The sequence below is a fragment of the Taudactylus pleione genome, unplaced genomic scaffold (genome assembly GCF_031769625.1).
Source record: "Taudactylus pleione unplaced genomic scaffold, aTauple2 ptg000314l, whole genome shotgun sequence".
Taxonomy (NCBI): domain Eukaryota; kingdom Metazoa; phylum Chordata; class Amphibia; order Anura; family Myobatrachidae; genus Taudactylus; species Taudactylus pleione.
The window spans coordinates 16,305,416-16,332,640 of record NW_028284715.1 but is presented as its reverse complement, the minus strand read 5'-3'; the positions used below and the strand labels follow the sequence as shown (position 1 = coordinate 16,332,640).

General features: G+C 47.7%; 1 protein-coding gene across 1 annotated transcript; it reads right to left on the bottom strand.

Moving 5' to 3' along the window:
- Positions 1 to 638: 638 nt before the first annotated feature.
- UQCRB (ubiquinol-cytochrome c reductase binding protein) lies at positions 639 to 18,079 on the bottom strand. The gene is made up of 4 exons (XM_088442624.1): positions 17,974 to 18,079; positions 8,835 to 8,906; positions 8,562 to 8,728; positions 639 to 851 (listed from the first exon to the last, which is right to left on the bottom strand). Exons 1-4 carry the CDS (start codon positions 17,990 to 17,992, stop codon positions 774 to 776), a joined length of 336 nt encoding a protein of 111 aa, XP_088298750.1. The 5' UTR covers positions 17,993 to 18,079; the 3' UTR covers positions 639 to 773.
- Positions 18,080 to 27,225: the final 9,146 nt, after the last annotated feature.

Genomic DNA, 27,225 nt, shown 5'->3' with positions numbered 1-27,225 from the left:
GCTGCTATTCTCCCTTTCTGCAGCGCTTGGGGGCTGCCCGGCATGTCCGTAAGCGCCGGGCACGCCCCCAAGTATGACGAAAAGGGGACGCGTCTTATAGACACGGCCCTTTTCATAACCACGCCCCCTTTTCGGACGCGCGCGCACAAGATTGCCCTCTCTAGCTCCGGCGCCCTGCCTGCCGCCGGAGCTAGAGGGAACACTACATACATGACCAACAAATGTTTCCTTACAGACACTGCAATTTAATGGGAAGAAAAGGTTAGGGGGAGGGGTAATTTTTAGCTATGGTGCGCCCAATTTTTGCAGTAGAGACTTTGTATAAAAACCTACCCATAACCATTCCAGACAACAGCCTGTGCCAAAAACACAATAATTGATTGGTAAGATATACTGTAGGTTTATGAGCGGCAGCTCTTGCCGAGAAGAGGTATCAGATATTGATATGCGATGTGTTTTAATACAACACTTGCCATGACACTTTGGTCATTGTGACCAGTTTGGCCTATGCGGAAACATACAGGTAAGTTCCCAGACAAACTATTTTTTATATGGTTAATGTACATGGGGTACTCACACATGAATTATATTTATACCGCTTATTATCAAGGACATAAAAATCTATTAAGCGCATCAAATGGATTATCTGAAACGTTTATTTGGTAGTCAACTCTAGAAACAGAGAACGGTATGAAAACCAAAGAGATTGTTCGAAGTGGAGTTGAATACATCGGTTTGTCTGTTGGTGATAAATAATAAAGCATCTCGCAAGCTCATTTCTTCTGCCATTCCGCCTTCTCTTTCCTTTCACGGATAACTTCTCTCAGGTATGGCTCCAGATATTGGTCATCCTATTGAAACAAATACACCCATTACAGTGCTTTCCTTCCCGATGCCTTCAAATAAACTCACCCTTCCCAATTCACCTTTACAGATGTCGGCAAAAACAAGAGATATGGTAAGAACTTACCTTTGTTATCTCTGTTTCTACGAAGTCCATAGGGTCCACAGGGTTGACCTTGGGGTATAGGTTGGGAACCAAATCCGGGCACCACGCAGTTAAAGCTTTTAGCTCCCAGGATGCACTGGGTCCACTCTCCCTATAACCCCACCCCCAAGCCAGAGGCACCTCAGTTTGTAAGTAGCCAAAGGCCGGAGGAGGAGAGAAAAAGAGAGAGAAAACTGGAACACTCAATAACCATACTCACCGAAATGGGAGACGGAAAACCGGTGACCAGCCACACAGCCCATATGAAGCCAGGTGCGTCAGGGCGGGCGCCCTGTGGACCCTATGGACTTCGTAGAAACAGAGATAACAAAGGTAAGTTCTTACCATATCTCTTGTTTTCTACTTCAGGGTCCATAGGGGGTCCACAGGGTTGACCTTGGGGATGTCCCAAAGCAGTTCAACCCAGGGTGGGGACGCTCCTGTGCTGAGAGGAGAATCCGTCGCCAAAAAGGAAGCATCCTGAGAGGCAAAGGAAACCAATGCCTAGAACCTTAAAAAGGTGTGGACAGAAGACCACGTGGCCACCTAGTAAGGCAAAACAGCCGAGGTGCCACAGCGAGCCGCACACGAGGGTCACATGGCCCGAGAAAAAACAAGCATCAACAACAGGAAGGCCTACCCATGGGTAGGCCCCTGAGGAAGACCTACGAGGCCATCCAAGTCAACATTTGGTTATAGGCCGGCCATCCTTTCCTGTGAAAACCAGAAATCTCAGACCACCAATAAGGAGTCCGATTTCCGTAAGGAACCTGAACGGATCACATAAATCCAAAGAGGCCAGACCACAGTCAATGAGGCCACACCAGCCGAGAGGACTGGGGACAGAATGGCCGTACCATAAGTTCCAGAATAATATGGAACCTGAAAACCACTAAGAAGAAACACAGGGCGAGAGCAACTCCCACCCTGACATGATGCCCTCCAGAAGAGGGAGCTACATGAGAACGCTCCCAATTCAGACACTCTCCTGGTTGATATAAACACCCTGAGAGAAAGAGAGAGCCTAAGCAATAGACCATGTAATGGCTATCACAACCAGCGGTTCCATTGACTGTCCCCGGAGGTAACGAAGAACCACTACTTACTCCCAAGGAGTCCCTAGGGAGGACAAATGGAGGCATAATCAAGAAAACACTCCAAAGGATGAACTGGATACCAGAGTGAAGCAATTCCATATCTTAACCATACTGACAGTGTAGAGATCCGCACTGTCAGGAAGACCAGGCCAAGTGTGAAACCCAAGCCAGCCGGAAGGAATGCCAGAATATCTGGAAATCCTGGACACCGGAGGATTGTATCGACAGGTACAATACCATAAGATTTATGGCTGCCACAGTTTGTGGTAGGTCCCAGCAAAAGCTGATCCATGTGCTCTAATCATTCCAACGATGACAAAGCCAGGGAAGCCGTAAGACCACTGTAAGGACACAGTCAAAGACAAACGACCCAGGTCCAAGGCAAAACCAAGGACCCTGAGACAACAGGTCCGGGCAGTGAAGCATCAGGGATGGAGTATCGATGTAGAGACTCCGAAGATCCAAGTACCCCTGACATCTGGGGCAAGCAGGAACCACCAGCAGGAAAGCATCTCCGTCTCGATTGAAAACACTTCCAAAGACCTCGAGGAAGAAGGGAGACCGGAGAACACAGGTACACAAAGTGGAAGGACCACTTCACCGACAAAGAGTCGCTGAAGTTTGCTTCAGAATCCCCAGAGCTGAACTGTAACACCCTAGTGTGATAAAGTCAGAAGGCCATGAGGGTCACCTCAGGGGGGCCCCCCCTGCTCACCAGGAGATGAAACCTCTCTTGGGGAAGAGACTAGTCCCCGGGATGCACGTCGTGACGGCTGAGGACTCCCGCTTCCCAATGGAGAGCTCCTGAAATGAACGCTGCCGAGATGGTCGGGAGGAGACCCTCGGACTATGTCCGAATATGTGACATACCTGTCATTGCCACCCAACGAACAGTGTTGCTAAAAAGGAAGCCACTGTCCTGACCCTGTCGGACTGAACCTTTTCAGGTTCACCGGGAAACAAGAGTTATGCCAGAGTAAGTTAATTGACAGGGTGGAATCGACAGACGTCCAACTGCACTGAAAAGGATTCGGTCCAGACACTGTCCCTAGCAAAGAAAACCCTGGACGAGATGGCCATAGCCACCCGGACAGGGACCGACTTGCCTCCGGAGAGAGCATCATCGTTTGAACAGTTATCCGACAGAAAAAACTCATTCCATCTGGAGATGAGCCAATTATGGAAAGGCCTGGAATGGAACTGAGCCCATTCCACCATGCATCCCAGAGTGTAAAGACATCTGTCGACTGCGCAGACAACCATGTACTCCTAATGGAAGAGAGGAGATTCCGTCTTACGCCAGAAGAATTCTCAGATTCTGAGAACCCAGCAGGGATCCTAGATGAAGAATACCCAGAGAGGGATGCAGGGAGGACTTTTTCCCCGTTGATTAAACGTCTGCACCCTGAAGAAGCCACAGTCATCCTGACCTGGCCGTAAAGTACCCCGGTGATCCCGCTAAGAGCAGGAGGCCGTCCAGGTACAGGAGCATTGGGATATACTGAACAGAAGAACTGTCAGAAAATCCAAAACGCTGGTAAACCCCTGTGGGGCTGAGGACAGTCCCAACAGGCAGAGCCCGAAAAATTGTAAGTGTTGCTGTGATACAGCAAACCTCAGCCCATGCTGAGGAAAGGTCTCTGTAAGTACCCGTAGGCACGCGTCCTGTATATCCAGTGATACCCTAAAGTCCCCAGGTTCCAAACATCGTATGATGGAGCATAGGGATTTCCTCCTGAGCCCAGGTAGCTTTAGGAACTGGTTCAGGGAATTGAGACAGAGAACAGGCCAAAGAGGACCATTCAGCCACCGCACCAGAAAGAAAACAGAACAACCAGTCCCTCACTGAGATAGTGGGGATGGCCCAATTAGCTCCGCTTACCGCAACAACTGCATAGCTTTCTGGATCTGTAAGGCCCTTGTAAAGAGGGCGTACCCTCCTACCCACGTAGCCGCGGCAACTTGACACTAATACCGGGCGAACTGAGAAAATCGGTATCTCCCAGTTGTAGGCCTGTCCCGTCAGACTGAAGAGATATCCGTAGGTTCAGAAGCAGGATCGGCTGGCAGTCCAGGCCTGCTCGGTACTGGATATGTCGGCCCTTGTAGATGCCGACAGTCTACGAAGAAACAGACCTTTAGGCTGACCGAGAGGACAAAAAAGACTTAACAGACTTAGTCTGAGGCCTTGTAGTGTGCATAGCTGAAAGCGGTAAACTTGTCGTTAGTAATACTGCCAATGTTACTACAATCTTGTCAAGGTCAGGACCAAACAATATCAACCCTAAAGATGGTATCTGCACCTCTGCATTCTCAGAGCGCAGCCATAGGGTATTACGGAGGATACAGTCGCAGCCGGAACTCTGAAAGTTAGGAGACTGGTATCCAATATAGGCATGTCCACCTATGACAACTGCATATATTACATGAGCGACCAAATACATTTGAACCCCCGACGTGTTGGAGGGGAAAAAACGTTACAAATGCATCAACCCAATATGCAATAGTATTAACCAACCATGCTATAGCCATGGTAGGATGGGTAACAACTCCCGAAAGCAAGTATACTGATTTCAGGCAGAGTTACCACCTACGGATCCGAAGAATCCGACCACGCAGGAATGGGAGGCGTAGTAACGTCTGTAATCAGACGAGTAACACGCCCATCCCCCCCAGGAGGGGCTCGTGATGCCCTCAGGGAATTTGGGACAGGAGGCCAAACACTGTTGTAACACCTCCTATCTGGCAACAGCCAGAGTCCCGCTATGCGATCCACCCGCTAGTCAGCAACAGGTAACCCGAAGGCACGCAATACTGAGGGTGTATGATACAGGTGCAGGTCAACATTCACTCTAACCAGAATGGACCTGCTACCAGCCCTAAAGCAGGGATAATAATACCTGAAATAGGCTTCCCCCCGTGTAAGAGGGAAAGAGCCCCGAACAGTACCCAGTTCACGGCAGAGCCAACTGGGAAGTAACCACAGGGCGTCAACCACGCCAATTAGCGTTTCGTAGAAAACGACATCCACCCAGGGTGGCTGTTGTGGTAATCCCTGCAAGGGGAATGACAGACTATTGTGGCATCAGGGGGAATTCATATACTGCAAAAAACCCCTGCAGGGAGCGGTAGTCTGTGTCACAGGGGAAGAGTGCAAGAAGCTGCGAGATACCCTGAGATGAAAAGGGCAGTATGGTGAAGTAACCCCAAGTGAGGTACAACAATGGGGCCCGCCCGGCGATCCGCAATTGAGAGGATCCCGAGAAAACAAACCGCCCAAGGGGGTCGTGAAAGAGGCCGGCACCAGATGACGCCACATACAGAACCCTTTATGAGTCAAATCCTCCGCACTAACACCTGCAGCACATGACTTGCAGGATAGTAAAAATGGGTGCAGTATAACGCTCTATCTCCTGGTCAGACATATCTGACCCATCTTGGCGGAAATATTAAGCAGCACTATACTGGTCCTGACTGATGCCAAAAATAGCTGCAGGGACCCATTTTCAGCGTATGCAACACACAGTTCCATCTAAAATATGGCAACGTGCAGCACGCAACAGTATGTGACAAACCACACAAATATTAACAAGTATATAAATGTGAGGTCTCAGAACCACCCTAAGTACAGCTGTATTAGGGCAGATAAAGAAAAGGGATAGATATACACTGACAGGTGAGAGAATAAAGTACAGTCAGCACTAGCATAAGTCACATACAATGCAGATATATACATATATACATAAACATGTCATATAATATACTGCACTATTACACTGCATTCAACTGCCCAGATTCAGTGTCTGGGAAGGCTACAGCGCTGTGTACACTGACCTGATGGTGAGGTACGCAGGGGGACTGGACTCACTGCCATCTCCAGAGATTTCTGCTGCACCACAGAGATAAAATGGCCGCTGGAGACCTCAGAAGAAGCGTGGCCCGCGGAGGAAGCAGCTCAGCGACGCCAGACTATGGATACTGAAAGGCGCGCTGAGCTGAGGGGAGGAGCCGCTGTAACAGGGAAGGCTGCCTCCCCTGGCCGGCTATTAACCCCCGGGACGCCGGCTCCCTGCACCGATCGTTAAGTCCCTGGTGGTCTAGTGGACACACGGGGTATGGGGGGCCCGCCGCCACTGCCGGCGCCTCCGGTCTGTCCCCTGAGACCGGAGGCACAGGACTGCATTTGAAATGCGCGGATCACCGCAAGCGGTGATCCGCGACCTTACCTGCTCCCCGTGGATCCGGCAGCAGTCCTGGGCGACCGCAGAGTCCGGCTAGTACAGACTCTGGGGTCCCGCTGAGATCCCCAGATCTGTACTGGCGTCTCAGCGCCAGCGGGGTGACGGAGCGGCAGCTTAGACGTCCTATGGACAGTCCGACGCTGCCGCTCTGAAGAGTCCAAAGTCTATGAAAAAACTTTGTCCCTAAAAAAATAAAATAAGCTTAGGGGCTGCTAATCAGCTCCCCCTGCGCTAACGGTGACCCGACTCCGGCCGGGCACCAACTTAAACTGAGGTGCCTCTGGCTTGGGGGTGGGGTTATAGGGAGAGTGGACCCAGTGCATCCTGGGAGCTAAAAGCTTTAACTGCGTGGTGCCCGGATTTGGTTCCCAACCTATACCCCAAGGTCAACCCTGTGGACCCCCTATGGACCCTGAAGTAGAAATCAGAAATAAAAGGGGACGTTTCAACTCGAGCGATCGGCCGCCAAACATCTGACAGTGCGCACATATATGACCACTATGGCAGGCTGAACAACCTGCGCACCTCTATGAAGGGCAAGGAATAACTAGTGATGTTATTGGCCACAATGTGCTGTTCTAGAACGGTACATTGTGGCCACACCGTTAACGGAACAGATTCCTAAGGGGTGAACTGAATTAGAAGTGCGCGCATATACGGCACTTATGGCATCCCTTGACACTGTGATTTAGGGTCACAGCCCAAAATGGATGTTTTAAAATCTGCGAGCCCGGTGTGAGACGGGGGCAAGATGAGGTGCTAATATAAAGGTGCTTCGCCCCGTTCACTCCTAACTGAACTGACCTATATATTTCTGCTACTTACTCCACAAAGCACAGTGACGAGGTGTAACCCTCCTACACTACAATGGTAATGGCTAGGTCTCTAATATAATGAAGCCAGACAGGAGACGGATTAAATTAAAATATAAATAACTAAAGTAATTTTTCAACAAACAAAATATAAGAGCTTGTTTGTTTTTTTAAATGCGATATTGATCCAGTACTAAATCATGAAACCCACGTCACTAATTTCATTGAAGACTCCTCATCACTTCATACTTTCACTTAGGAAAAGCAGATAAAAAAAAAAATATACAGGAATTAAAAATCGCAATTTACTACTACTTTATTTAGCATTTTAATTACACCTTTCACCTGTGTATCACCTTTTAACACATAGCTTTTGATTATTAACACTTAGTCACACCTTAGCGTCTCACAGGTGTGCTGCCCTGTGGTGGCTGGCATTTGCCGGCTTTTTTGGGGTTCCGCGCCCCAGGCTTTGACTAAAGGCCCCCATACATCAGCAATTGATTGCAGCAATTGTGCAATTTGCAATCGATTTTTATACACAATCTTTCCCTTTTTCAATCGATTGTGGAAATTCTGCAATTGTTTGAAAAAGGGAAAGATTTTTATACACAATCGATTGCACATTGCACAATTGCTGCAATCAATTGCTGATGTATGGGGGCCTTTAGTATTAGGGACTTCCAGTAATCAGAGAAGCTGTGAAGTGGCCTGGAGGCTTAGCCATTTTTTTCCAAATAAGTGCAACTGAGATCTTTGAATTATCTACCACCATGTAGTCTTTTAATTCTTATTGCTGATATCTTTCAGTGTGCTGGGAGATACCCTTTGCTGTTTCTTGTATAGAATAATCCCTCCCTTACATGCACCTGAGTGATCTTACTGAAGTGATTGAACAGCTACCAATATGTACTACAGAAGGCAAGCTGCAGGCATTGCGGACTCGCCTCTCCGCCTGGCAGTTTGTGGGATGCTAGTGGGGAGGATGCGCGGTGGAGACTCGCCCTCCCTTCCCTGGCTGTCTCATGGTACCGCCGCTACAGGCATTGCAGACACACAGCCTCCCCCTCTCCTGTTCTGAAGCCGCCAGGCAATGGGTGGAATGCCATTGCGCGGTGCCCCATCACACTACCCTCCCTTCCCCCGGCTGCCTCATGGTGCTGCCCAGCTTTGTGGAAATTCTGGGGAGAACACTATGTAGTGTTTCCCAAACCCACTACTCAGGGAGCACTAACAGTGCATGGTTTCAACAGATGGAGCTTATTATTTCACTTGTGGTACTGTGAGGAGACCTGGAAAACATGCACTGAGAGTCCTCCCAGAGGAATGAGTTTGAGAAACACTGGATTAGTGTATAGTTAACTGACAAATGCATATCAGTAAAGAGTAATGTGTTCGGCCAATGAATAATGAGAATGTGCACCTCTTCATATTTCGTCCACTGTTCCTTCGGGAGTATAGTCTTTTTCATATCCAGATCCAGAGCTCTTTTGATACGAAAGATTCTGTCATCGTACAACTTGGGTGGGAGCCTCCTGATTGCCTCTGTCACATCATCGTTTTCGTACAGTGTATCATCCCGCATTAAACCTGCCAAGATAATCGTAGCCAATGCAAATGGTTCTTTGGTCTTTTTCTGTGCAAAAATGATAAATCACAAAAATGTTTTATTGGGTCAAATATAATTAGACTATACCTAGTTTGTTGAATCCAGCAAGATTATAATACCACTTGCACAGGCTGCCCATGAACCGACCCGAAGCAGCAACTAGAGGGGAAAAAAAACAACAAAAAAACACAAAAAGTAAAAATGCGGAAACCCAACTCCTATGTTCCACTTCTCGCTTGTACTACCACCTTAACTGCTTGATGAAAGAAGGGTTTTAGGAAATTAATTTTTTTGTGACACGTCAGTTTAAATGCAAATAAACTTGTTTCCTAGCGAATGTGTATATAAATATCAATACATTTTATTATTACCAGTTATTTATATAGCGCACACATATACTGCAGCACTTTACAGAGAATATCTGGCCATTCACATCAGTCCTGGTCCCAGTGGAACTTACAATCTATATTCCCTCCCACATATACACACTAGGGTTATCTTTGTTGGGGGCCAATTAACCAACCAGTATATTTTTGGAGTGTGGGAGGAAACAGGAGTACCCGAAGGAAACCCACGCAAGCAAAGGGAAAAAAATATATATCTTCGCGGTCCATAGGGATAATGTGGTTGGAGAGATCCAGGCACCAAATAGTTGAAGGTTTCAGCTCCCAGGATGCCTCAGGTGCTCCTCCATATGTAGCCCACCCATAGCCACAGGCCTTCAGTTTTGTTAACAAGCCTCAAGGCAGGAGAAGGAAAGAGGAGAAGGGCAATCGTACACCAGAAACACTCTTACACAAAACGAGGAAATCTGTGACCCGAAGAAAAATGACCCAATGCAGCCAGGTCCGTCTACCATAACTCTAATTTTCTGCTTCAATGTCCCCGGAAACATTTGTTGAGGGATTTAGATTTAGAATAGGGCAATGAGACCCATTTGGTTTCTGAACCAAAAATAGATTGGAATAATAACCCCTTCCTTTTTGTAACACAGGAACCGGTATTATTAACCCCCTGCCTGCAGCAGGGAATGAATGACCTCCTGAAGGGCCACCTTTACCACACCTGAAGGAGGAATTGTGCAAAAAAAACTTCTGGGGAGGATGCCTCCAGAAAGTGAGAGCATACCCCTGAGAGGCCACTTCTTGGACCCAGGCATCTGTTGTTGTTTGATGCTGGCAATCTGCAAACTGAAGAAGTCGGCCCCCACACTGGGATCCCCTAGGTGGAGGCCAGCCCAATCAAGCCGAGAGTTGTCGTCCGGCTTAGAAGATGGACATCTGGCCAGCCCAGACCTCTTCGTTTGTCGCCTGGTTGTCCTGCGAAAACTAGACTGCCTGGAAGAAGACTGTTCCTTTGCTCGTCCCTGAGGACGAAAAGACCGAAAAGAAGACTGCCAGAATCACCTGCTCTATTACTGGTGTTGCGGCCTGGCGGAGCTAGGGGGAGTCGCAGTATATGCGTCTTAATTCAGAAGCTCAGTACTGCCAACCCAAAAACATAGAAAATAAAATAAAAGCTTAGGACTGCCCGAGCAGTCCAGTTACATTGGTGCATCTGCATCCTGCCGCACCAAACAAACAACTGAAGGCCTGTGGCTAAGGGTAGGGTATATATGGATGAGGACCCAAGGCATCCTGGGAGCTTTAACTGTTTGGTGCCTGGATTTCTCCAACCACATTATTTCCCATGGTATCCCTGTGGATCCCTATGGACCCTGAAGAAGAAATATATACAGTATAGTTAGATATAAATGCACACTAGTAAAGGGATTCGGCATACGTCATGACACCCCAGTCTGCACAACTCCCCCTCAAATCTGCAGCTTTGTCCTGCTCCATCCCCCTCTCAGCTGCTCTGTCCGGCCCCAACACCCTCCCCTTCTCCCAGAACAACGGGGATTCATTTTGGTAGCATATTTGAACGCTTTTTCACATGCCACAAGCATTACTTGGTGAAAACTAGTAAGAGATGGTAAAAAGGGCGGATAGTGGACAAAACTGAGAAGGGGGGGGGGGTTTTCTGTCTCTATGGGGGTGATTCAATTCAGCGCAATGTGAATAGCCCTGGGCAGGAGTTCCTGAAGCTATTCAATTCACTGACCTGTTAGCCCGACTAAAGGATTTTTTTTCTCGCACCCTCCTAAGGATGCGAGCAGAAATCCGACAAAAGTGCCGGTCGCGATGCAATTTTTCAGCTTAGTGCGACGTTAACATCGCAGCTGGCACTTTAAAAATGCCGGTTAGCGTGCCTAAACAACCGGCTTAAGCTGTGCTAACCAGCATCTCCCTACTAAGTGCCGGACGCAGGGTAAAAAAAATGTATAGCTCCAGGAACTCCTTCCGGCTCTATTTACATCCCGTTCAATTGAATTGTCCACCTTATACCCATGAAAAAAGCATAGTTAGTGTATAGAATCTATGTTACACCTGGTAGCAAATGATGCAGAGCAATTCTCATGTGTATGTGAGTCAGTGTGGTGACTGGCCAGAAGGGTAGACTTGGATGCAGTTGGCCGGCTAGACAAATGACTGCAATACTGTATTTTGAAATTAACATTCCCTGTATTTAAATGAAACACAGTCTGGTGTGTAATTAGGTGAGTGCAGGAGATGCATGATTCATATTTAGCCTTGAAATGAACGATGATTTGGGGGGGGATGGGGGTTGGTGGTTATCTCCCTACCATCCTTTCTTTAATATTCGCAGTGGCACCTCATTTGAAAGAGGGGAGGAGATGTGGCTCCTTAATAGTTATTGTAATGGGGAGGACAGTAAAATTGCCTGAGCTTCACTACCAGATAGCTGCACACCCAGGAGGGCTCTAGTTTAATCAGCATGTGTAGCGCACTACAGGGGCTCCGCGCAGTGATAACAAAATGACATCAATAACAAGAGATATGGTAAGAACTTACCTTTGTTATCTCTGTTTCTACGAAGTCCATAGGGTCCACAGGGTTGACCTTGGGGTATAGGTTGGGAACCAAATCCGGGCACCACGCAGTTAAAGCTTTTAGCTCCCAGGATGCACTTGGGTCCACTCTCCCTATAACCCCGCCCCCCAGCCAGAGGCACCTCAGATTGTAAGTAGCCAAAGGCCGGAGGAGGAGAGAAAAAGAGAGAGAAAACTGGAACACTCTAGAACCATACTCACAGAAAAGGAGACGGGAAGCCGGTGACCAGTAACACAGCCCATATGAAGCCAGGTGCGTCAGGGCGGGCGCCCTGTGGACCCTATGGACTTCGTAGAAACAGAGATAACAAAGGTAAGTTCTTACCATATCTCTTGTTTTCTACTTCAGGGTCCATAGGGGGTCCACAGGGTTGACCTTGGGGATGTCCCAAAGCAGTTCAACCAAGGGTGGGGACGCTCCTGTGCTGAGAGGAGAATCCGTCGCCAAAAAGGAAGCATCCTGAGAGGCAAAGGAAACCAATGCCTAGAACCTTAAAAAGGTATGGACAGAAGACCACGTGGACACCTAGTAAGGCAAAACAGCCGAGGCGCCACGACGAGCCGCCCACGAGGGTTACACGGCCCGAGAAAAAAACAAGCCTCAACGACAGAAATGCCCACCCATGGGTAGGCCCCTGAGGAAGACATACGAGGCCATCCAGTCAACATTTCATTATAGGCCGGCCATCGTTTCCTGTTAAAACCAGAAACCGCAGACCACCAATAAGGAGTCCGCTTACCATAAGGAACTTGAACGGATCACATAAAGCCAAAGAGGCCGGACCACAGTCCATGAGGCCACAACAGCCGAGAGGACTGGGAACTGAATGGCCATACCATAAGTTCCAGAATAATATGGAACCTAAAAACCACTTTAAGAAGAAACACAGGGCGAGAGCAACTCACACCCTGACATGATGCCCTCCAGAAGAGGGAGCCACATGAGAACGCTCCCCATTCAGACACTCTCCTGGTTGATTTAAACACCCTGAGAGAGAGAGAGAGAGAGAGCTTAAACAATAGACCATGTAATGGCTATCACAACCAGCGGTTCCATTGACTGTCCCTGGAGGGAACAAAGAACCAATACTAACTCCCCAGGAGTCCCTAGGGAGGACAAGTGGAGACATAATCCAGAAAACACTCCAAAGGATGAACTGGATACCAGAGCGGAGCAATTCCATATCTTAACCATACCGACAGTGTAGAGATCCGCACTGTCAGGAAGGCCAGGCCAAGGGTGAAACCCAAGCCAGCTGGAAGGAATGCCAGAATATCTGGAAATCCTGGACACCGGAGGATCGTATCGACAGGTACGATATCATAAGAATTATGTACGCCACAGTCCGTGGCAGATCCCAGCAAAGTCTGGCCTATCTGCTCTAAACATCTCAATGAAGACAGAGCCAGGGAAGCCCGAGGACCACAGTAGGGGCGCAGTTAAAGACAAGCGATCCAGATCCAGGGAAAAACAAGGACCCTGAGACAACAGGTCCAGATAGTGAAGCAGTAGGAACGGAGCATCGAGGAGGAGACTCCGAAAATCTTAGTACCAGTGATGTCTGGGACGACCTGGAGCCCCCAGAAGGAAAGCCCCTCCGTCTCGAATTAAACTTCCGAAGACCTCGAGGAAGAAGGGAGACCGGAGGACACAGGTACACAAAGTGGAAGGACCACTTCACTGACAAAGAGTCACTGAAGGTAGCCTCAGTACTCCTAGAGCTGGACTGTAACACCGGTAATGTGTGATCGAGTCAGAAGGCCATGGGGATTAATCCCCTCAGGGAGGCCCCCTCTGCTCACCAGGAGTTGAAACCTCTCTTGGAGAAGAGACTAGTCCCCGGGATGCACGCCGTGACGGCTGAGGAAGCCCGCTTCCCAATGGAGAGCTCCGGGAATAAACACCGCAGAGTTGGCCAGGAGAAGACCCTTGGACTATGTCAGAATGGGTGACATTCCTAACAGTGCCACCCAACTACCAGTGTTGCCTAGATGGAAGCCACTGTTGTGACACTGTCGGACTGAACCTATTCAGGTTTACCGTGACAAATGGGTTAGGCCAGAGTGAAAGTCCAAGACAGCTTAAAGTATCAACAAGTTAAGTGGCAGGGCAGAAGCGACAGACGTCCAACTGCCCCGAAATGAATGCGGACCAGACACTGTCTTTAGCAAAGAACACCCTGGACGAGATGGCCATAGCCACCCGGACAGAGACCAACTCGCCTCCGGAGAAAGTATCATCGTTCGAACAGCGATCCGATGGAAAAAACTCGATCCATCTGGAGGGGAGTCAATTATGGCAAGGCCTGGAATGGAACTGAGCACATTCCACCCTACCAAAAGGTAGACACTCTGGTAGACCGCGCATCACAAAGAGTAATGACATATGTCGACTGCGTAGATATCCGCACACTCGAAGTTGAAGAGTGGAGATCTTGTCTTACGCCAGAAAAATTCTCAGATTCTGAGAATCCAGCAGTGCTCCCAGATGAAGAAATCCCTGTGAGGGATGCAGGGAGGACTTTTCCTCCGTTGACTAATTATCTGTGCCGAGAAGAAGCCCCGGTTATCCTGACCTGGCGGTAAAGTACCTTGGTGATCCTGCTAAAAGCAGGAGACCGTCCAGAGAAAGGAGCATTCGGATACACTGAACAGGTGAACTGTCAGAAAATCCATAAAGCTGGTAAACCCCGGTGGAGTTGAGGACAGCCCCAAAAGGCAGAGCCCGAAACTTACAAGTGTTGCTGTGGCACAGCAAACCTGAACCCATGCTGATGAGAGGGCTCTGTATGTACCCGTAGGTACGTATCCTGAATACTCGGATATACCATAAAATCCCCAGGTTCCAAACATCGGATGATGGAGCATGGACGATTCCACCTGAGTCAAGGCACCGTTGGAATCTGATTCAGGGATTTGAGACAGAGTATAGGCAAAGGAGGACCAGTCGGTCACCGCCCCAAAAAGAAAGTAGAACAACCAGTCCCTCACTGAGATAGTGAGGTTGGCCGAAATAGCTCTGCTTACCACAAAGACTGTATAGCTTTCTGGGATTGTAAGGCCCTGATCAGTTCTGAAGAAGGGCCCGTGTAACAATGCCTGTGAGGAGGCTGCATGAGCAATGAGAGGCCGTTGAGAATCAGTACCTCACTCTGGAAATTCCCCAGATGTAGACCTGTCCCGTCAGGCTGAGGGTATATCCTCAGGTGTAGAAACAGGGTCGTCCGGAAGTCCAGGACTGCTCGGTACTGGATATGGTGGCCCCCGTGGAGGCCGACAGCCTAGGAAAAAACAGGCCTTTAGGCTGACCCTGAGGACAAAAAGACTTAACAGAGTTAGTCCGAATGTAGTGGTAGTAGCTAAAGACGGTATCTCCCCATTAGTGATACTGCCAATGATGCAACGATCTTGTCAAGGTCAGGACCAAACAAGAACTTCCCCCTGGAAGGAGTGTGCACCTCTGCTTTCCCATAACGCAGCCATAGGGTACTGCGGCGGATACAGCCGCCGCCGAAACCCTGAAAGTTAGAAGACCGGCATCCCATGAGGTAATCCCACATATGACCACTGCATATTTTGTGAGCGGCAAAAAGATATTTGAACCTCAGACGTGTTGGAGGGGAAAAACGTCACAAAAGCATCACCATGCGATGGCCATGGTAGGACGGGCAACAGGCCCTGAAAACGAGTACATTGATTTCAGGCAAAGTTACCACCTACGGATCCGTAAAATTCGTCCAGGCCGGGATGGGAGGCGTATTAATGCCTGTAACCCGATGATTAACATACAAATCCATCCGAGAAGGGGATTTCCATTACTTGTGAGGACCCTCAGGGAATGGGAAACAGGAGGCCTTTGTGACTCCTCGTATCTGGGGACAGCCAGACTCCCGCTATGAGATCCACCCGCTGGGCAGAAAACGGGAGATGTATGATACTGGTGCAGGATCGACATTCTCTATATCCAGAATGAGCCTGGCTACCAGCCCCAAAGCAGGGATAATAATACTTGAGATCGGCTCCCCCCATGTGAGAGGGAAAGAGCCGAATATACCATCCAGTTCACGGCAGAGCCACTGGTCAGTAACCACAGGGCGTATATCACGCCAATTAGTATTTCGTATAAAACGACATCCACCAGGGTGGCCGTTGTGGTAATCCCTGCAAGGGGAATGACAGACCGATGTGGTATCGGAGGTAATTCATGTACTGTGAAAACCCCCGGCAGGGAGCGATAGTCTGTGACACAGGGGTAAATTGCAAGAAATTGCGAGATACCCCGAGTTCCAAAGGGCAGTATGGTGAAGTAACTCCAAGCGAGTGACGACAATGGGGCCCGCCCGGCGATCCTCAAAGGAGAGGATCCTGAGAAACAACGCCCTTTAAGGGGGTCGTGCAAGGGGCCCGGCACCAGATGGTGCCGCATACGTAAACCTGTCTGAGTTAAAATCCTCCGCACTAATTCCTGCAGGCTATGACTTGCAGGATAGCAATAATGGGTGCAGTATCGTGTGCAATCTCCTGGTCAGATATATCTGACTATCTTGACGGAAATATTAAGCAGTGCCATACCGGTCCTGACTGACGCTAAGATTAGCTGCAGGAACCCATTATCAGCGTACGCAACTCACAGTTCCATCTAAAATATGGCAACGTGCAGCACGCAACAGTATGTGACAAACCTCACAGATATTAACAAATATATATATGTGAGGTCTCAGAACCACCCCAGGTACACCTGTATTAGGGCAGATAAAGAAAAGGGATAGATATACACTGACAGGTGAGAGAAAAAGCAGACAGTCAGCACTAGCAAAAGTCACATACAATGCAGAAAAATATATATACATACATAAGCATGACATATAATATACTGCACAATGTCGCTACATTCAACTGCCCAGATTCAGTGTCTGGGAAGGCTATAGCGCTGTGTACACTCACCCAAATGGCCAGGTACGCAGGGGGACTGGGCTCACTGACATCCTAAGAGTTCTGCAGCACCACAGAGAGATAATGGCCGCTGGAGACCTCAGAAGAAGCGTGGCCCGCGGAGGAAGCAGCTCAGCGACGCCAGACTGTAGTATTGAAAGGCGCGCTGAGCTGAGGGGAGGAGCCGCTAGACAGGGAAGGCTTCCTCCCCTGGCTAGCAATTAACCCCCCGGGATGCCGGCTCCCGCTGCCGCTATAATCCCTGGTGGGCTGTGGACACGCGGGGTATGCCTCCATGGAGGGGGAGCCCGCCGCCACCGCTAGCGCCTCCGGTCTGTCCCCAGAGACCGGAGGCATAAGGCTGCATGTACACGCGGGTCACCGCAAGCGGTGACCACGCGACTTACCTGTCCCCGTCGATCCGGCAGCAGCCCAGGGATTCCTCCAGAGCCCGGCTAGTACAGACTCTGGGGTCCCGCTGCGATCCCCAGATCTGTACTGGCGTCGCAGCGCCGGCGGGGTGTAGGAGCGGCAGCTCAGACGTCCATTGGACAGTCTGATGCTGCCGCTCTGAAGAGTAGTAAAAAAATAATAAAACAAAACTCTTTTAAGCTTAGAGGCTGCTAAGCAGCCCCCCTGCAGTAACGGTGACCCGACTCCGGCCGGGCACCAACTTAAACTGAGGTGCCTCTGGCTGGGGGGCGGGGTTATAGGGAGAGTGGACCCAAGTGCATCCTGGGAGCTAAAAGCTTTAACTGCGTGGTGCCCGGATTTGGTTCCCAACCTATACCCCAAGGTCAACCCTGTGGACCCCCTATGGACCCTGAAGTAGAAATTGCAAATATACAAATACAATTAAATAATGTAAGAGAGTCTCTACTTTTTATTCAGGTGCCACTATTGTCTGGTGATTCAGTATCAGCAGTAACACCCTACACTACACTTACCCCATGCCTATGGGCAGAGACGGGGGCTCTAATGCCCAGATCTCCCTCATACCCTTGGGGGGGGGGGGGGGGGTAGGGGTCAGTGCAGGCAATACAGTACACATATGATGCATGCACTATCAGACTAATATAGACCGGAGGGGGGAGCTTTTTATTTCGTGCCAAAGTTCACGGTAGTAGCCTGGCATAGAGCGTGGCGGTGCCCCCAGCCCTCGGTCACTGCTGGGTCACATGGAGGGCACGGGGTCATCTGCCCGGCTGCAGGAGGGAGGGAGGAGACCCAGCGCCTATTATCACCCCCGCACCGCCACAAAACCACTAACCGCCCCCGCTGCATCTACCCTCACATCCCCCGGCCGTAACATTCACAAGTGGTACAGTCCACCGTCCTTACCCGGTGCCCTCGCCGCCATGTTAACAGGAGTTGTGAGTAAAAACGACGTCTGATGTCAACACGCCCCGAGTGCTGGCGGAAGAAGGCGAGGAGTGAGGGCAAGCGTCGGCGCTCACGTGACCCTACCTCTATGTTACCACTCGTATGGTCGGGAATGACGCTGGACACTGGGGCTGATGACGTCAGGGTCCTCTCCGTGAATGGGATTTAGACACTACCGTCACATAACCCTATCTGGGACAGAATTCCAAATGCCATAAATGTCCTGCACCAATCCATGACCCACCCATATATACAGTATTATTGATGTAAGCCAGTGCACAAAAGGAAATGAATCTGTTCAGCTATAGAGTTTAGCTGCAAAATTACTCTAGAACACTGGTGCATCCAAAGTAGTCAACTACTGTTTCAGTGGCTGGCACTAGGGACGGCCATCGGAAACCGATGCTTGGCAACCAATGAGATTTCCGATCCAATGGAGACGCTTTTGCAAGTCGACGCTGGGATTGTAGCACAACAGCATGCTAATTTCCAATGGCTGCTGGCGTCAAACTGCAGCTGTCTACTCCACATGCGTACTAGCATACCCTCAATGGTTAACGGGTGTTGGCTACATGCCATCGTGAGACATGGTGCAATGGCGGCAACATTGCAAACAATATAACAGCTCCGTTCTGATGGCCACCCCTACTCTGAGCTAAGAGATAGGAGCCTAGCACCTTTCAATGTCGTTGGGTGCCTCTCCAGATACCCTGCAAGGTGGAAGAGAGTGACAGGCTGCCTCACCAGGGTGCCAATGGTCAAGGCAGCAACTTTGCCGTCCCCATGACTGTGTTCCTTTGGTGGCAGCATCAGTCACACACCCATTGTCACGTTGCTGTGTATAAAAGCACATTACATGGGCAAAAGTATGTGAACACCAGAACATCACTCTCGTGTGCTTGTTGAACATCTTGTTCCAAAGCAATGGGCATTAATACAGAGTTAGGACCTGATTCAGACCCTCTCGCAAGCAGCCGCTCGCTCGTACGTGGCCGGTTATGCAATTGCGCATGCATTTTGCGTGCCTGAAATAGTCTGAGCGTTCGGGTAGCGCTCGCTCCCCCTGCAAAGACAGCCCAGTGGAATGAGAGACAGGAGAGGAAGTTTGTGATTGGTAACAATGGCAGGCCAGTAGTAACGGGGGAGTGGAGGTGCGAACGCAGACGTGCCTGAGTGTTACAACGCCATTTCAGAGGCATGCATAATTAACAGGCAGCATCATAGTACATGTCACCAACTTGAATTATACACTGAAGTGCTTGCAGTAGGGAACAGTCAACCGCAAGCGCTGCGGTCAGATCTGATGGAACCCGATGTACCGATGGTTGTATATACTTCCTGGAGATGACGTTCACAACTGGGCGGCAGGCTGGTGGGCGTCTATAAACACAAAGTGATCGCTCGCCAAGACATAGTGGGTGTGCTTATGCCTTGCCGTGTGATCGCCTGCCTTGACATTACTTAGCTGAATTTCCATACGCTGGGAGCGAACGGCCGCATCTAGCGAGAGGGTCTGAATCAAGCTCTTAAGCTGGGTACACACGTAAAGATTTTCTGTCCAAACATCCAACTAGTTGATTGGGTGGAATGAAAATCTGGTAACTGATGATCAGCAATTTGCTCCTAAAAGCCAGAAAACAGATAAATGGTCGTTAAGACAAGTTTGTTAAATGTTTGATCTAAACAATTTGTTCAAACAACAGTTTTTGTCCATTTTCCGATGTTTGGAAGCAAATTGCTGATTGTCAGCGTTCATACTTTACCAGATTTTCATTCCAACCAATCAACTAGTTGGATGGTTGGACAGAAAATCTTTACGTGTGTATGCAGCTTTAGCCTCCAGTGGTGCTACAAAAGATTACGCTCTTCTGAGAAGGCTAGATTTTGGGACATGGCTGTGGGGATTCATATCCAGTCACAAGAGCATTAGTGAAGTTGTGCGATAAGCCTGGCTTGCAGCCGGCATATTGGTTCATCCCAAAACTGTTTAGTGGGGTTGAGATCTGGGCTCTGTGCAGGTCAATCAAGTTATTTTATTATTATTTATTTATTTATATGGCACCACAAGGGGTCTGCAGCGCCTTATAAAGTACATAACAGAATGAAACAAACAAGAAAAAAATTACTTAAGGTACAAACATTGCAGTACATTTACATGGTTTATAAACATTGCTGCAGCAGCTATAATACCCAAATAAGCAGCGGGGTGGCTGAACCTAAAGGTTTGGTGCTGTTTTTGGCAGTGGACAGATGATGGTATAAATGAGGGAAGGAAAAGCACAGAAGGGCTTACATTCTACACCAGTGGTTCTCAAACTCTGTCCTCAGGACCCCACACAGGTCACCCAGCAGGTGCACAGGTGTATTTATTACTCACTGACACATTTTAAAAGATCCACAGGTGGAGCTAATATCTCACTTGTGATTCTGTGAGGAGACCTGGAAAACATGCACTGTTTGGGGTCCTGAGGACCGAGATTGAGAGCCTGTGTTCTACACCAGTGGTTCCCAAACTCTGTCCTCAGGACCCCACACAGTTCACTTTTTGCAGGTCACCCAGCAGGTGCACAGGTGTATTCATTACTCACCGACACATTTTAAAAGATCTACAGGTGCAGCTAACTATTTCACTAGTAATTATGTGAGACCTGCAAAACATGCACTGTTGGGGGTTCTGAGGACCGAGTTTGAGAACCTGTGTGCTACACTAAACATGGCAAACTATTTCAGACCATCCAGCATGACCCCTTCCACCACGTACAGAATTCTCTGCTCCTGGACTTCCCACCTGATTTATGATTGCTGTCACCTGAGGAGAAATGCCCTTCTTATCAATTACTAGTTCAACATAGGTGGCTGCAATTATATATTAGGTGGGAAGTCCAGGAGCAGAGCATTCTGTACCTGGTGGAAGGGGTCATGTTGGAGGGTAGGCTATTTTATGATGAACCTTGGTTTGTTCGTCCATGGGGGCATTCACATGTTTAAACAGGAAAGGGCCTTCCTCCAAACAGAATCAGTATGATTTACCACTGGCCGCATGTCCCGACAGCGGAAGCCCGGCAGTGAAGATCCCGACAGGTATTTTTCCTATTGACTAACCAAACCTTCTCCCTCCCTTAAGGGTGCCTAACCCTAACCCCCCTCTTCCCTGCAGCCTAACCCTAAGTCTGCCCTTAACACCTCCCGGGGGGTGCCTAACCCTAAGTCCCCCTGGGAGCCCCTAACCTAACCCTCCCCACCCTGCGGCGGTCCACACCCGGCTTACCTTTGATCGTAAGCCGGGTGTTGGGCTCCCGGCGTAGGTCTAATGACAGGCGTCGGGATTTCGACGCCTGTTATTAGACACTTTCCGGCATTTAGACAGTCGGCATCCCGACTACATACCCTCCAAACTGTTGCCATAAAGTTGGAAACGTCACTATCTTGTAACAGTAAGATTTCAATTTAAAAGCATTAAGAGAACCAGGCCAGAACATGAAAAACAGCCTCGGGCCATTATTCCTCCTTCACTAAACTTTAGAGTTGGCAAAACGTAACCATACAGGAGTTTTTCTCCTGGCACCCACCAAACCTAGATTCATGTCAGACTGCCAGATGGTGAAACGTGACTCATCACCTCATAGAACCCATTTCTACTTCTCCAGAGTGCACTGTTGGTGTGCTATACACCACTCCAGCCAATAGCTAGCATTGCACATGGTGCTCTGAGTCTTGCATGCAGCTGCTGGCCATGGAAACCCAATCCATAAAGTTCCCAAGGACCAGTCCTTTGTGCTGACATTGCTTCCATAGGAAGTTTGGAATTTGGTAGTAAGTGTTGCAACTGAGGACAGATGATTATATGAGCTTTGTGCTTCAGCACTCTGTGCTCTCTCCCTCAGCTCATACATGTTTCAACTCCAAAAGAACAGCACTTACATGTGACAGATGAGCTCCTTGATGTACTAACTTGTTGGGAAGGTGGCATCCTATGACAGTACCATGTCCAAAGTCACTGGGCTCTTCAGTACAGCCCCTTTTACTGCGAATACATGACTGTGGAGGTGGCGCTCTCAAGTACCACGAACAGGCCGTGTTTTTCTGGCTTTCTTTAATAATGCACAGATATGTTAATCTATTTAGCAGGCTGTAATTATCCCATTTGTTTCCCTCAGAAATCCTGAAAACATGACCTGTTGAGGACACTTGAGGATCGGAGTTGAAAATCCCTGTGCTAGACACTCATATGACCTGTGTAAAATGAAAATGGGGCTATAAATTATGTTGGAAAGGTGTGACCAATCAGGACCTAAATTACCTTCAGATGACAACTTAATGCTGTAAGGCGAACTCTATCGTCTCATTACTCTCACTGGTCAAAGAGAAATACTGCTCATTGTTTCCATGTTGCGATCTCCTGGTAATCAGATCTTGCTTTCAGAAGACCAGGCGCAGCAATGATCACTATAAGGCAGTGCGAAGACAATGTCTAGTCATCTGATCAATACCCCATGGCCAATAAGAGCAGAACTGCCCTCTCATTGCTGGTTACTACCTCTGTGGAGGCAGCTCCTGCCCCCCCACAGATTAATGATCTGCTGACCCCTGACAGTATGCAAATAAAAATCTTGACTCCACTGCACATTGGCAACAAAAATCATGGCATCGAGCAATACCATAATCACGCATCAGAAATAGGCACATTCTAATAACACACACACACATATAAATGATACATACATATAAATAACAATACAGAGAGGGCTCCAATAACAGTAAGCCAAACGGCAATCAATTACAAGTCAATGCAAATGCATATAACAAGCAAACATCTCTTGCTCTTATCTGTGATCTTTGCGGAACACCAAATGTACAACCAGGGTACCTCTTTGCAAGCCGGAAAAAAATAAATGCTTTATTCAGTGGAACTGTCCTCCTATCAGGAGCCTTCATATATGACAGATCGGATAGCGGAAAGTCTCTCTATGGATCCTAAAATCAGACCCTCATACCAAAAGCACCCAAAACATGGCCAAAAGGCTTCACGTTATATGCGGTTTTAATATATTTATTCATTAAAGGATAATTTAGAATACAAAAAATTGTGCTTACATAACACTCTTATAAGATGCAGTATGATCCCACTTTTAGTATGATGTCAATGGCCTCCCATCTGACCCTACACGCTTCATCTTAATGAAGACTTCCTCAGGCGTAAATCAAGCAGCATATGGAAATGTATCCTATTAATATATATATTATTCCACACTCTCATATCTATAAATATGGTGCTGGGGTAACTTAGGTGCAGGGTCCAAATATAAAAATATAGGAACGGGTGCACTCACTAGACTAAGTAAAGCAACAATTTTTATTTACCTATCAAGCAGAGAAAAAGCCATCAATGTTTCGGTCCTAATTCTGAGCTTTGTTAAGACGTCATGTTATTTGCTGTTGGCAGACAGGACAGAGCACACTATACCTCGCTTTAATCAATATATATTCTTTTTCATTGTATGTGTGTATATATATATATATATAATATATATATACATATATATATACACACACATACATATATACACACAGGCACATATGGTATCAGGAAATACTGGCAGGACAGGGTAGCTGGAAAAATGGGCAAGCATAAGGACCTCAGTGACTTTGACAAGGGCCGAATTGTGACGGCATTCAGGGACAGCACTCAAAGACTTCACAGTGGAAAATACATTATGAAGTTTTCAATGGCTTATAAATACAGTACAGGTCCTGTCATTCTCTCTTCTATCTTTGTTTGCATATGTATACCAGATTAAGGTAGATTTGTAGTTATACTGAAGTTGCACCTCGGCTGGATGGAAATTTGCTAGTGAGCGCAGGCTCTACATGGACAGACACACGCACGCACGCGCACACACACACACACACACACACACACACACCAATTGGCCATAAAATTAATACCACTGACAGGTGACGTGAATAACATTGATTATCTTCCTCCAATAGCACCTGTCTAGGGGTGGAATATATTAGGTAGCAAGTGAACAATCAGTTCTTGAAGTTGATGTGTTTGTAGCAGGAAAAATGGGCATACGTAAGGACCTCAGCGACTTTGACAAGGGCCAAATTGTGATGGCTACATGACTGGATCAGAACATCTCCAGAGTGACAGATCTTGTTCAAGGTATGAAGTGGTTAGTACCTACCAAAAGTGGTCCAAGCAAGGACAACTAATGTACCGACAACAGGGTCATGGGCATCCAAGAAGAGCCACTGTAGCACAAATTGCTGAAAAAGTTAAAGCTGGTTATGATAGAAAGGGGTCAGAACACACAGTGCATTGCAGCTTGCTGCGTAGCTGCAGACTGGTCAGAGTGCCCGTACTGACCCCTGTCCACTGCCGAAAGCGCCTACAATTGGCACATGATCATCAGAACTGGAATGGAAGGATGCCCGTTCTGATGAATCATGTTTTCTTTTACATTGTGTGGACAACCGGGGGAAGAGCTGGCACCAGGATGCACTACGAGAAGGTAACCGGCGTAGGCAGTGTGATGCTCTGGGCAATGTTCTGCTGGTAAACCTTGGTGTCTGGCAGTCATGTTGATGTTACTTGACACGTACCACCTACCTAAACGTTATTGCAGACCAAGTGCACCACTTCATGACAATGGTAGTCCCTGATGACAGTGGCCTCTTTCAGAAGAATAATGTGCCCTGTCACACTGCAAAAATGGTTTAGGAATGGTTTAAGGAACATGACAAATTCTGCAGATCTCAATCCGTTGGAGCATCTGTGGGATGTACTGGAAAAACAAGTCCGAGCCATGGCGGCTTCACCTCGCAACTTACAGGACTTAAAGGATCTGATACTAATGTCTTGGTACCAGATACCACAGGAGACTTTCAGAGGCCTTGTGAATTCCATGCCTTGACGGGTCAAAGAGGTTTTGACGGCATGAGGGTAACCTACACAATATTAGGCAGGTGGTTGTATTGTTATAGCTGATCAGTATTATATACATAAAAAAGACCGGCACTCCAAACAAACGCAGTCCTCATCCATGTAGCAAAGTCCACAAATATGTAGGTTCAACAAGCAGGGTCTTTGTACAATTTAGTCAGGAAAAGTCCTTAATTCCAACGTTTCAGAAATATATTATTTCTTTTATCAGGAGTACAAAATCTTGTAGTTGCTTACCTTATAAAGCTTATCACCCATGTGAGAACGCCAGACGGTGCTCCCGGTGGCATGTACGATGAACTCATTCAAATCTGGTAAGATTAGGTGATACCACACCACATATCCGAACAGTTGGGGTGTCGCACGTCCGGACGCCGGTAAGTATGGTAGTTACCTGGGGATGGGGGGGGGATTAGGACTCCCCCCACAGACTTAAGTTTAGGGTGTGGGCACCCTAAACAGTGCAAATACCATCACCAATGTTAAACAACAAACAGAGCACATACAGTCAGGTGCATAGATATTGGGACATTGACAGAATTTTCATATTTTGGCCTCTATTCACCACCACAATAGCTTTGAAATTAAACAAACAAGATGTGCTTTAATTGCAGACTTTCAGATTTAATTTTAGGGTAATTACATCCAAATCAGGTGAACGGTGTAGGAATTACAACGGCTTCTATATGTGCCTCCCACTTTTTAAGGGGCCAAAAGTAATGGGACAAACTAAACAATCCTAAATCTAACTTTCACTTTTTAATACTTTGTTGCAAATCCTTTGCAGGCAATTACAGCCTAAAGTCTGGAACGCATAGACATCACCAGACGCTGGGTTTCATCCCTGGTGATGTCTATGCCAGGCCTCTACTGCAAATGTCTTCAGTTCCTGCTTGTTCTTGGGGCATTTTCCTTTCAGCTTTGTCTTCATCAAGTGAAATGCATGCTCAATCGGATTCAGGTCAGGGGATTGACTTGGCCATTGCATAACATTCCACTTTTTAGCCTTAAAAAACTCTTTGGCTGCTTTTGCAGTATGCTTCGGGTCATTGTCCATCTGCACTGTGAAGCGCCGTCCAATGAGTGCTGAAGCATTTGACTGAATATGAGCATATAATATTCCCCGAAACACTTCAGAATTCATTCTGCTGCTTTTGTCAAGTCACATCATCAATAAATACAAGGGAACCAGTTCCATTGGCAGCCATACATGCCCACGCCATGACACTACCACCACCATGCTTCACTGATGAGGTGGTATCATGAGCAGTTCCTTTCCTTCTCCATACTCTTCTCTTCCCATCACTCTGGTACAAGTTGATCTTTGTCTCATCTGTCCATAGGATGTTGCTCCAGAACTGTAATGGCTTTTTTAGATGTTGTTTGGCAAACTCTATTCTGGTCTTCCTGTTTTTATGGCTCACCAATGGTTTACATCTTGTGGTGAACCCTCTATATTCACTCTTGTGAATTCTTCTCTTGATTGTTGACTTTGACACATATACACCTACCTCCTGGAGAGTGTTCTTGATTTGACCAACTGTTGTGAAGGGGTTTTTCTTCACCAGGGAAATAATTCTTCTGTCATCCACCACAGTTGTTTTCCGTGGTCTTCCGGGTCTTTTGGTGTTGCTGAGCTCTCTGGTGCGTTCTTTCTTTTTAAGAATGTTCCAAACAGTTGATTTGGCCACACCTAATGTTTTTGCTATCTCTCTGATGAGTTTGTTTTGATTTTTCAGCCTAATGATGGCTTGCTTCACTGATAGTGACAGCTCTTTGGATCTCATATTGAGAGTCGACAGCAACTGATTCCAAATGCAAATGTCACACCTAGAATCAACTCCAGACCTTTTACCTGCTTAATTGATAATGAAATAACGAGGGAATAGCCCACACCTGTCCATGAAATAGCTTTTGAATTGATAGTCCCATTACTTTTGGCCCCTTAAAAAGTGGGAGGCACATATAGAAACCTTTGTAATTCCTACACCGTTCACCTGATTTGGATGTAATTACCCTAAAATTAAATCTGAAAGTCTGCAGTTAAAGCACATCTTGTTTGTTTCATTTCAAAGCCATTGTGGTGGTGAATAGAGGCCAAAATATGAAAATTCTGTCAATGTCCCAATATTTATGCACCTGACTGTATATGGTATGGGTATACTGCCTTACCCGGCTACTTACCTTTACGATGCCGGTGCAAGGATTCTGACAGGTGTCGGTATTCCGGCTCCGGTATTCTAAGTGCCGGAATCCTGAAC

What these genes read in the sequence shown, in the direction of transcription:
- UQCRB (XM_088442624.1), bottom strand. An exon ending in TGCTGGATTCAACAAACTAG is followed by an intron (nt 8,729 to 8,834) that starts GTATAGTCTAAT and finishes TTATCTTGGCAG; the next exon opens with GTTTAATGCGGGATGATACA. An exon ending in AGTGGACGAAATATGAAGAG is followed by an intron (nt 852 to 8,561) that starts GTGCACATTCTC and finishes TTGTTTCAATAG; the next exon opens with GATGACCAATATCTGGAGCC.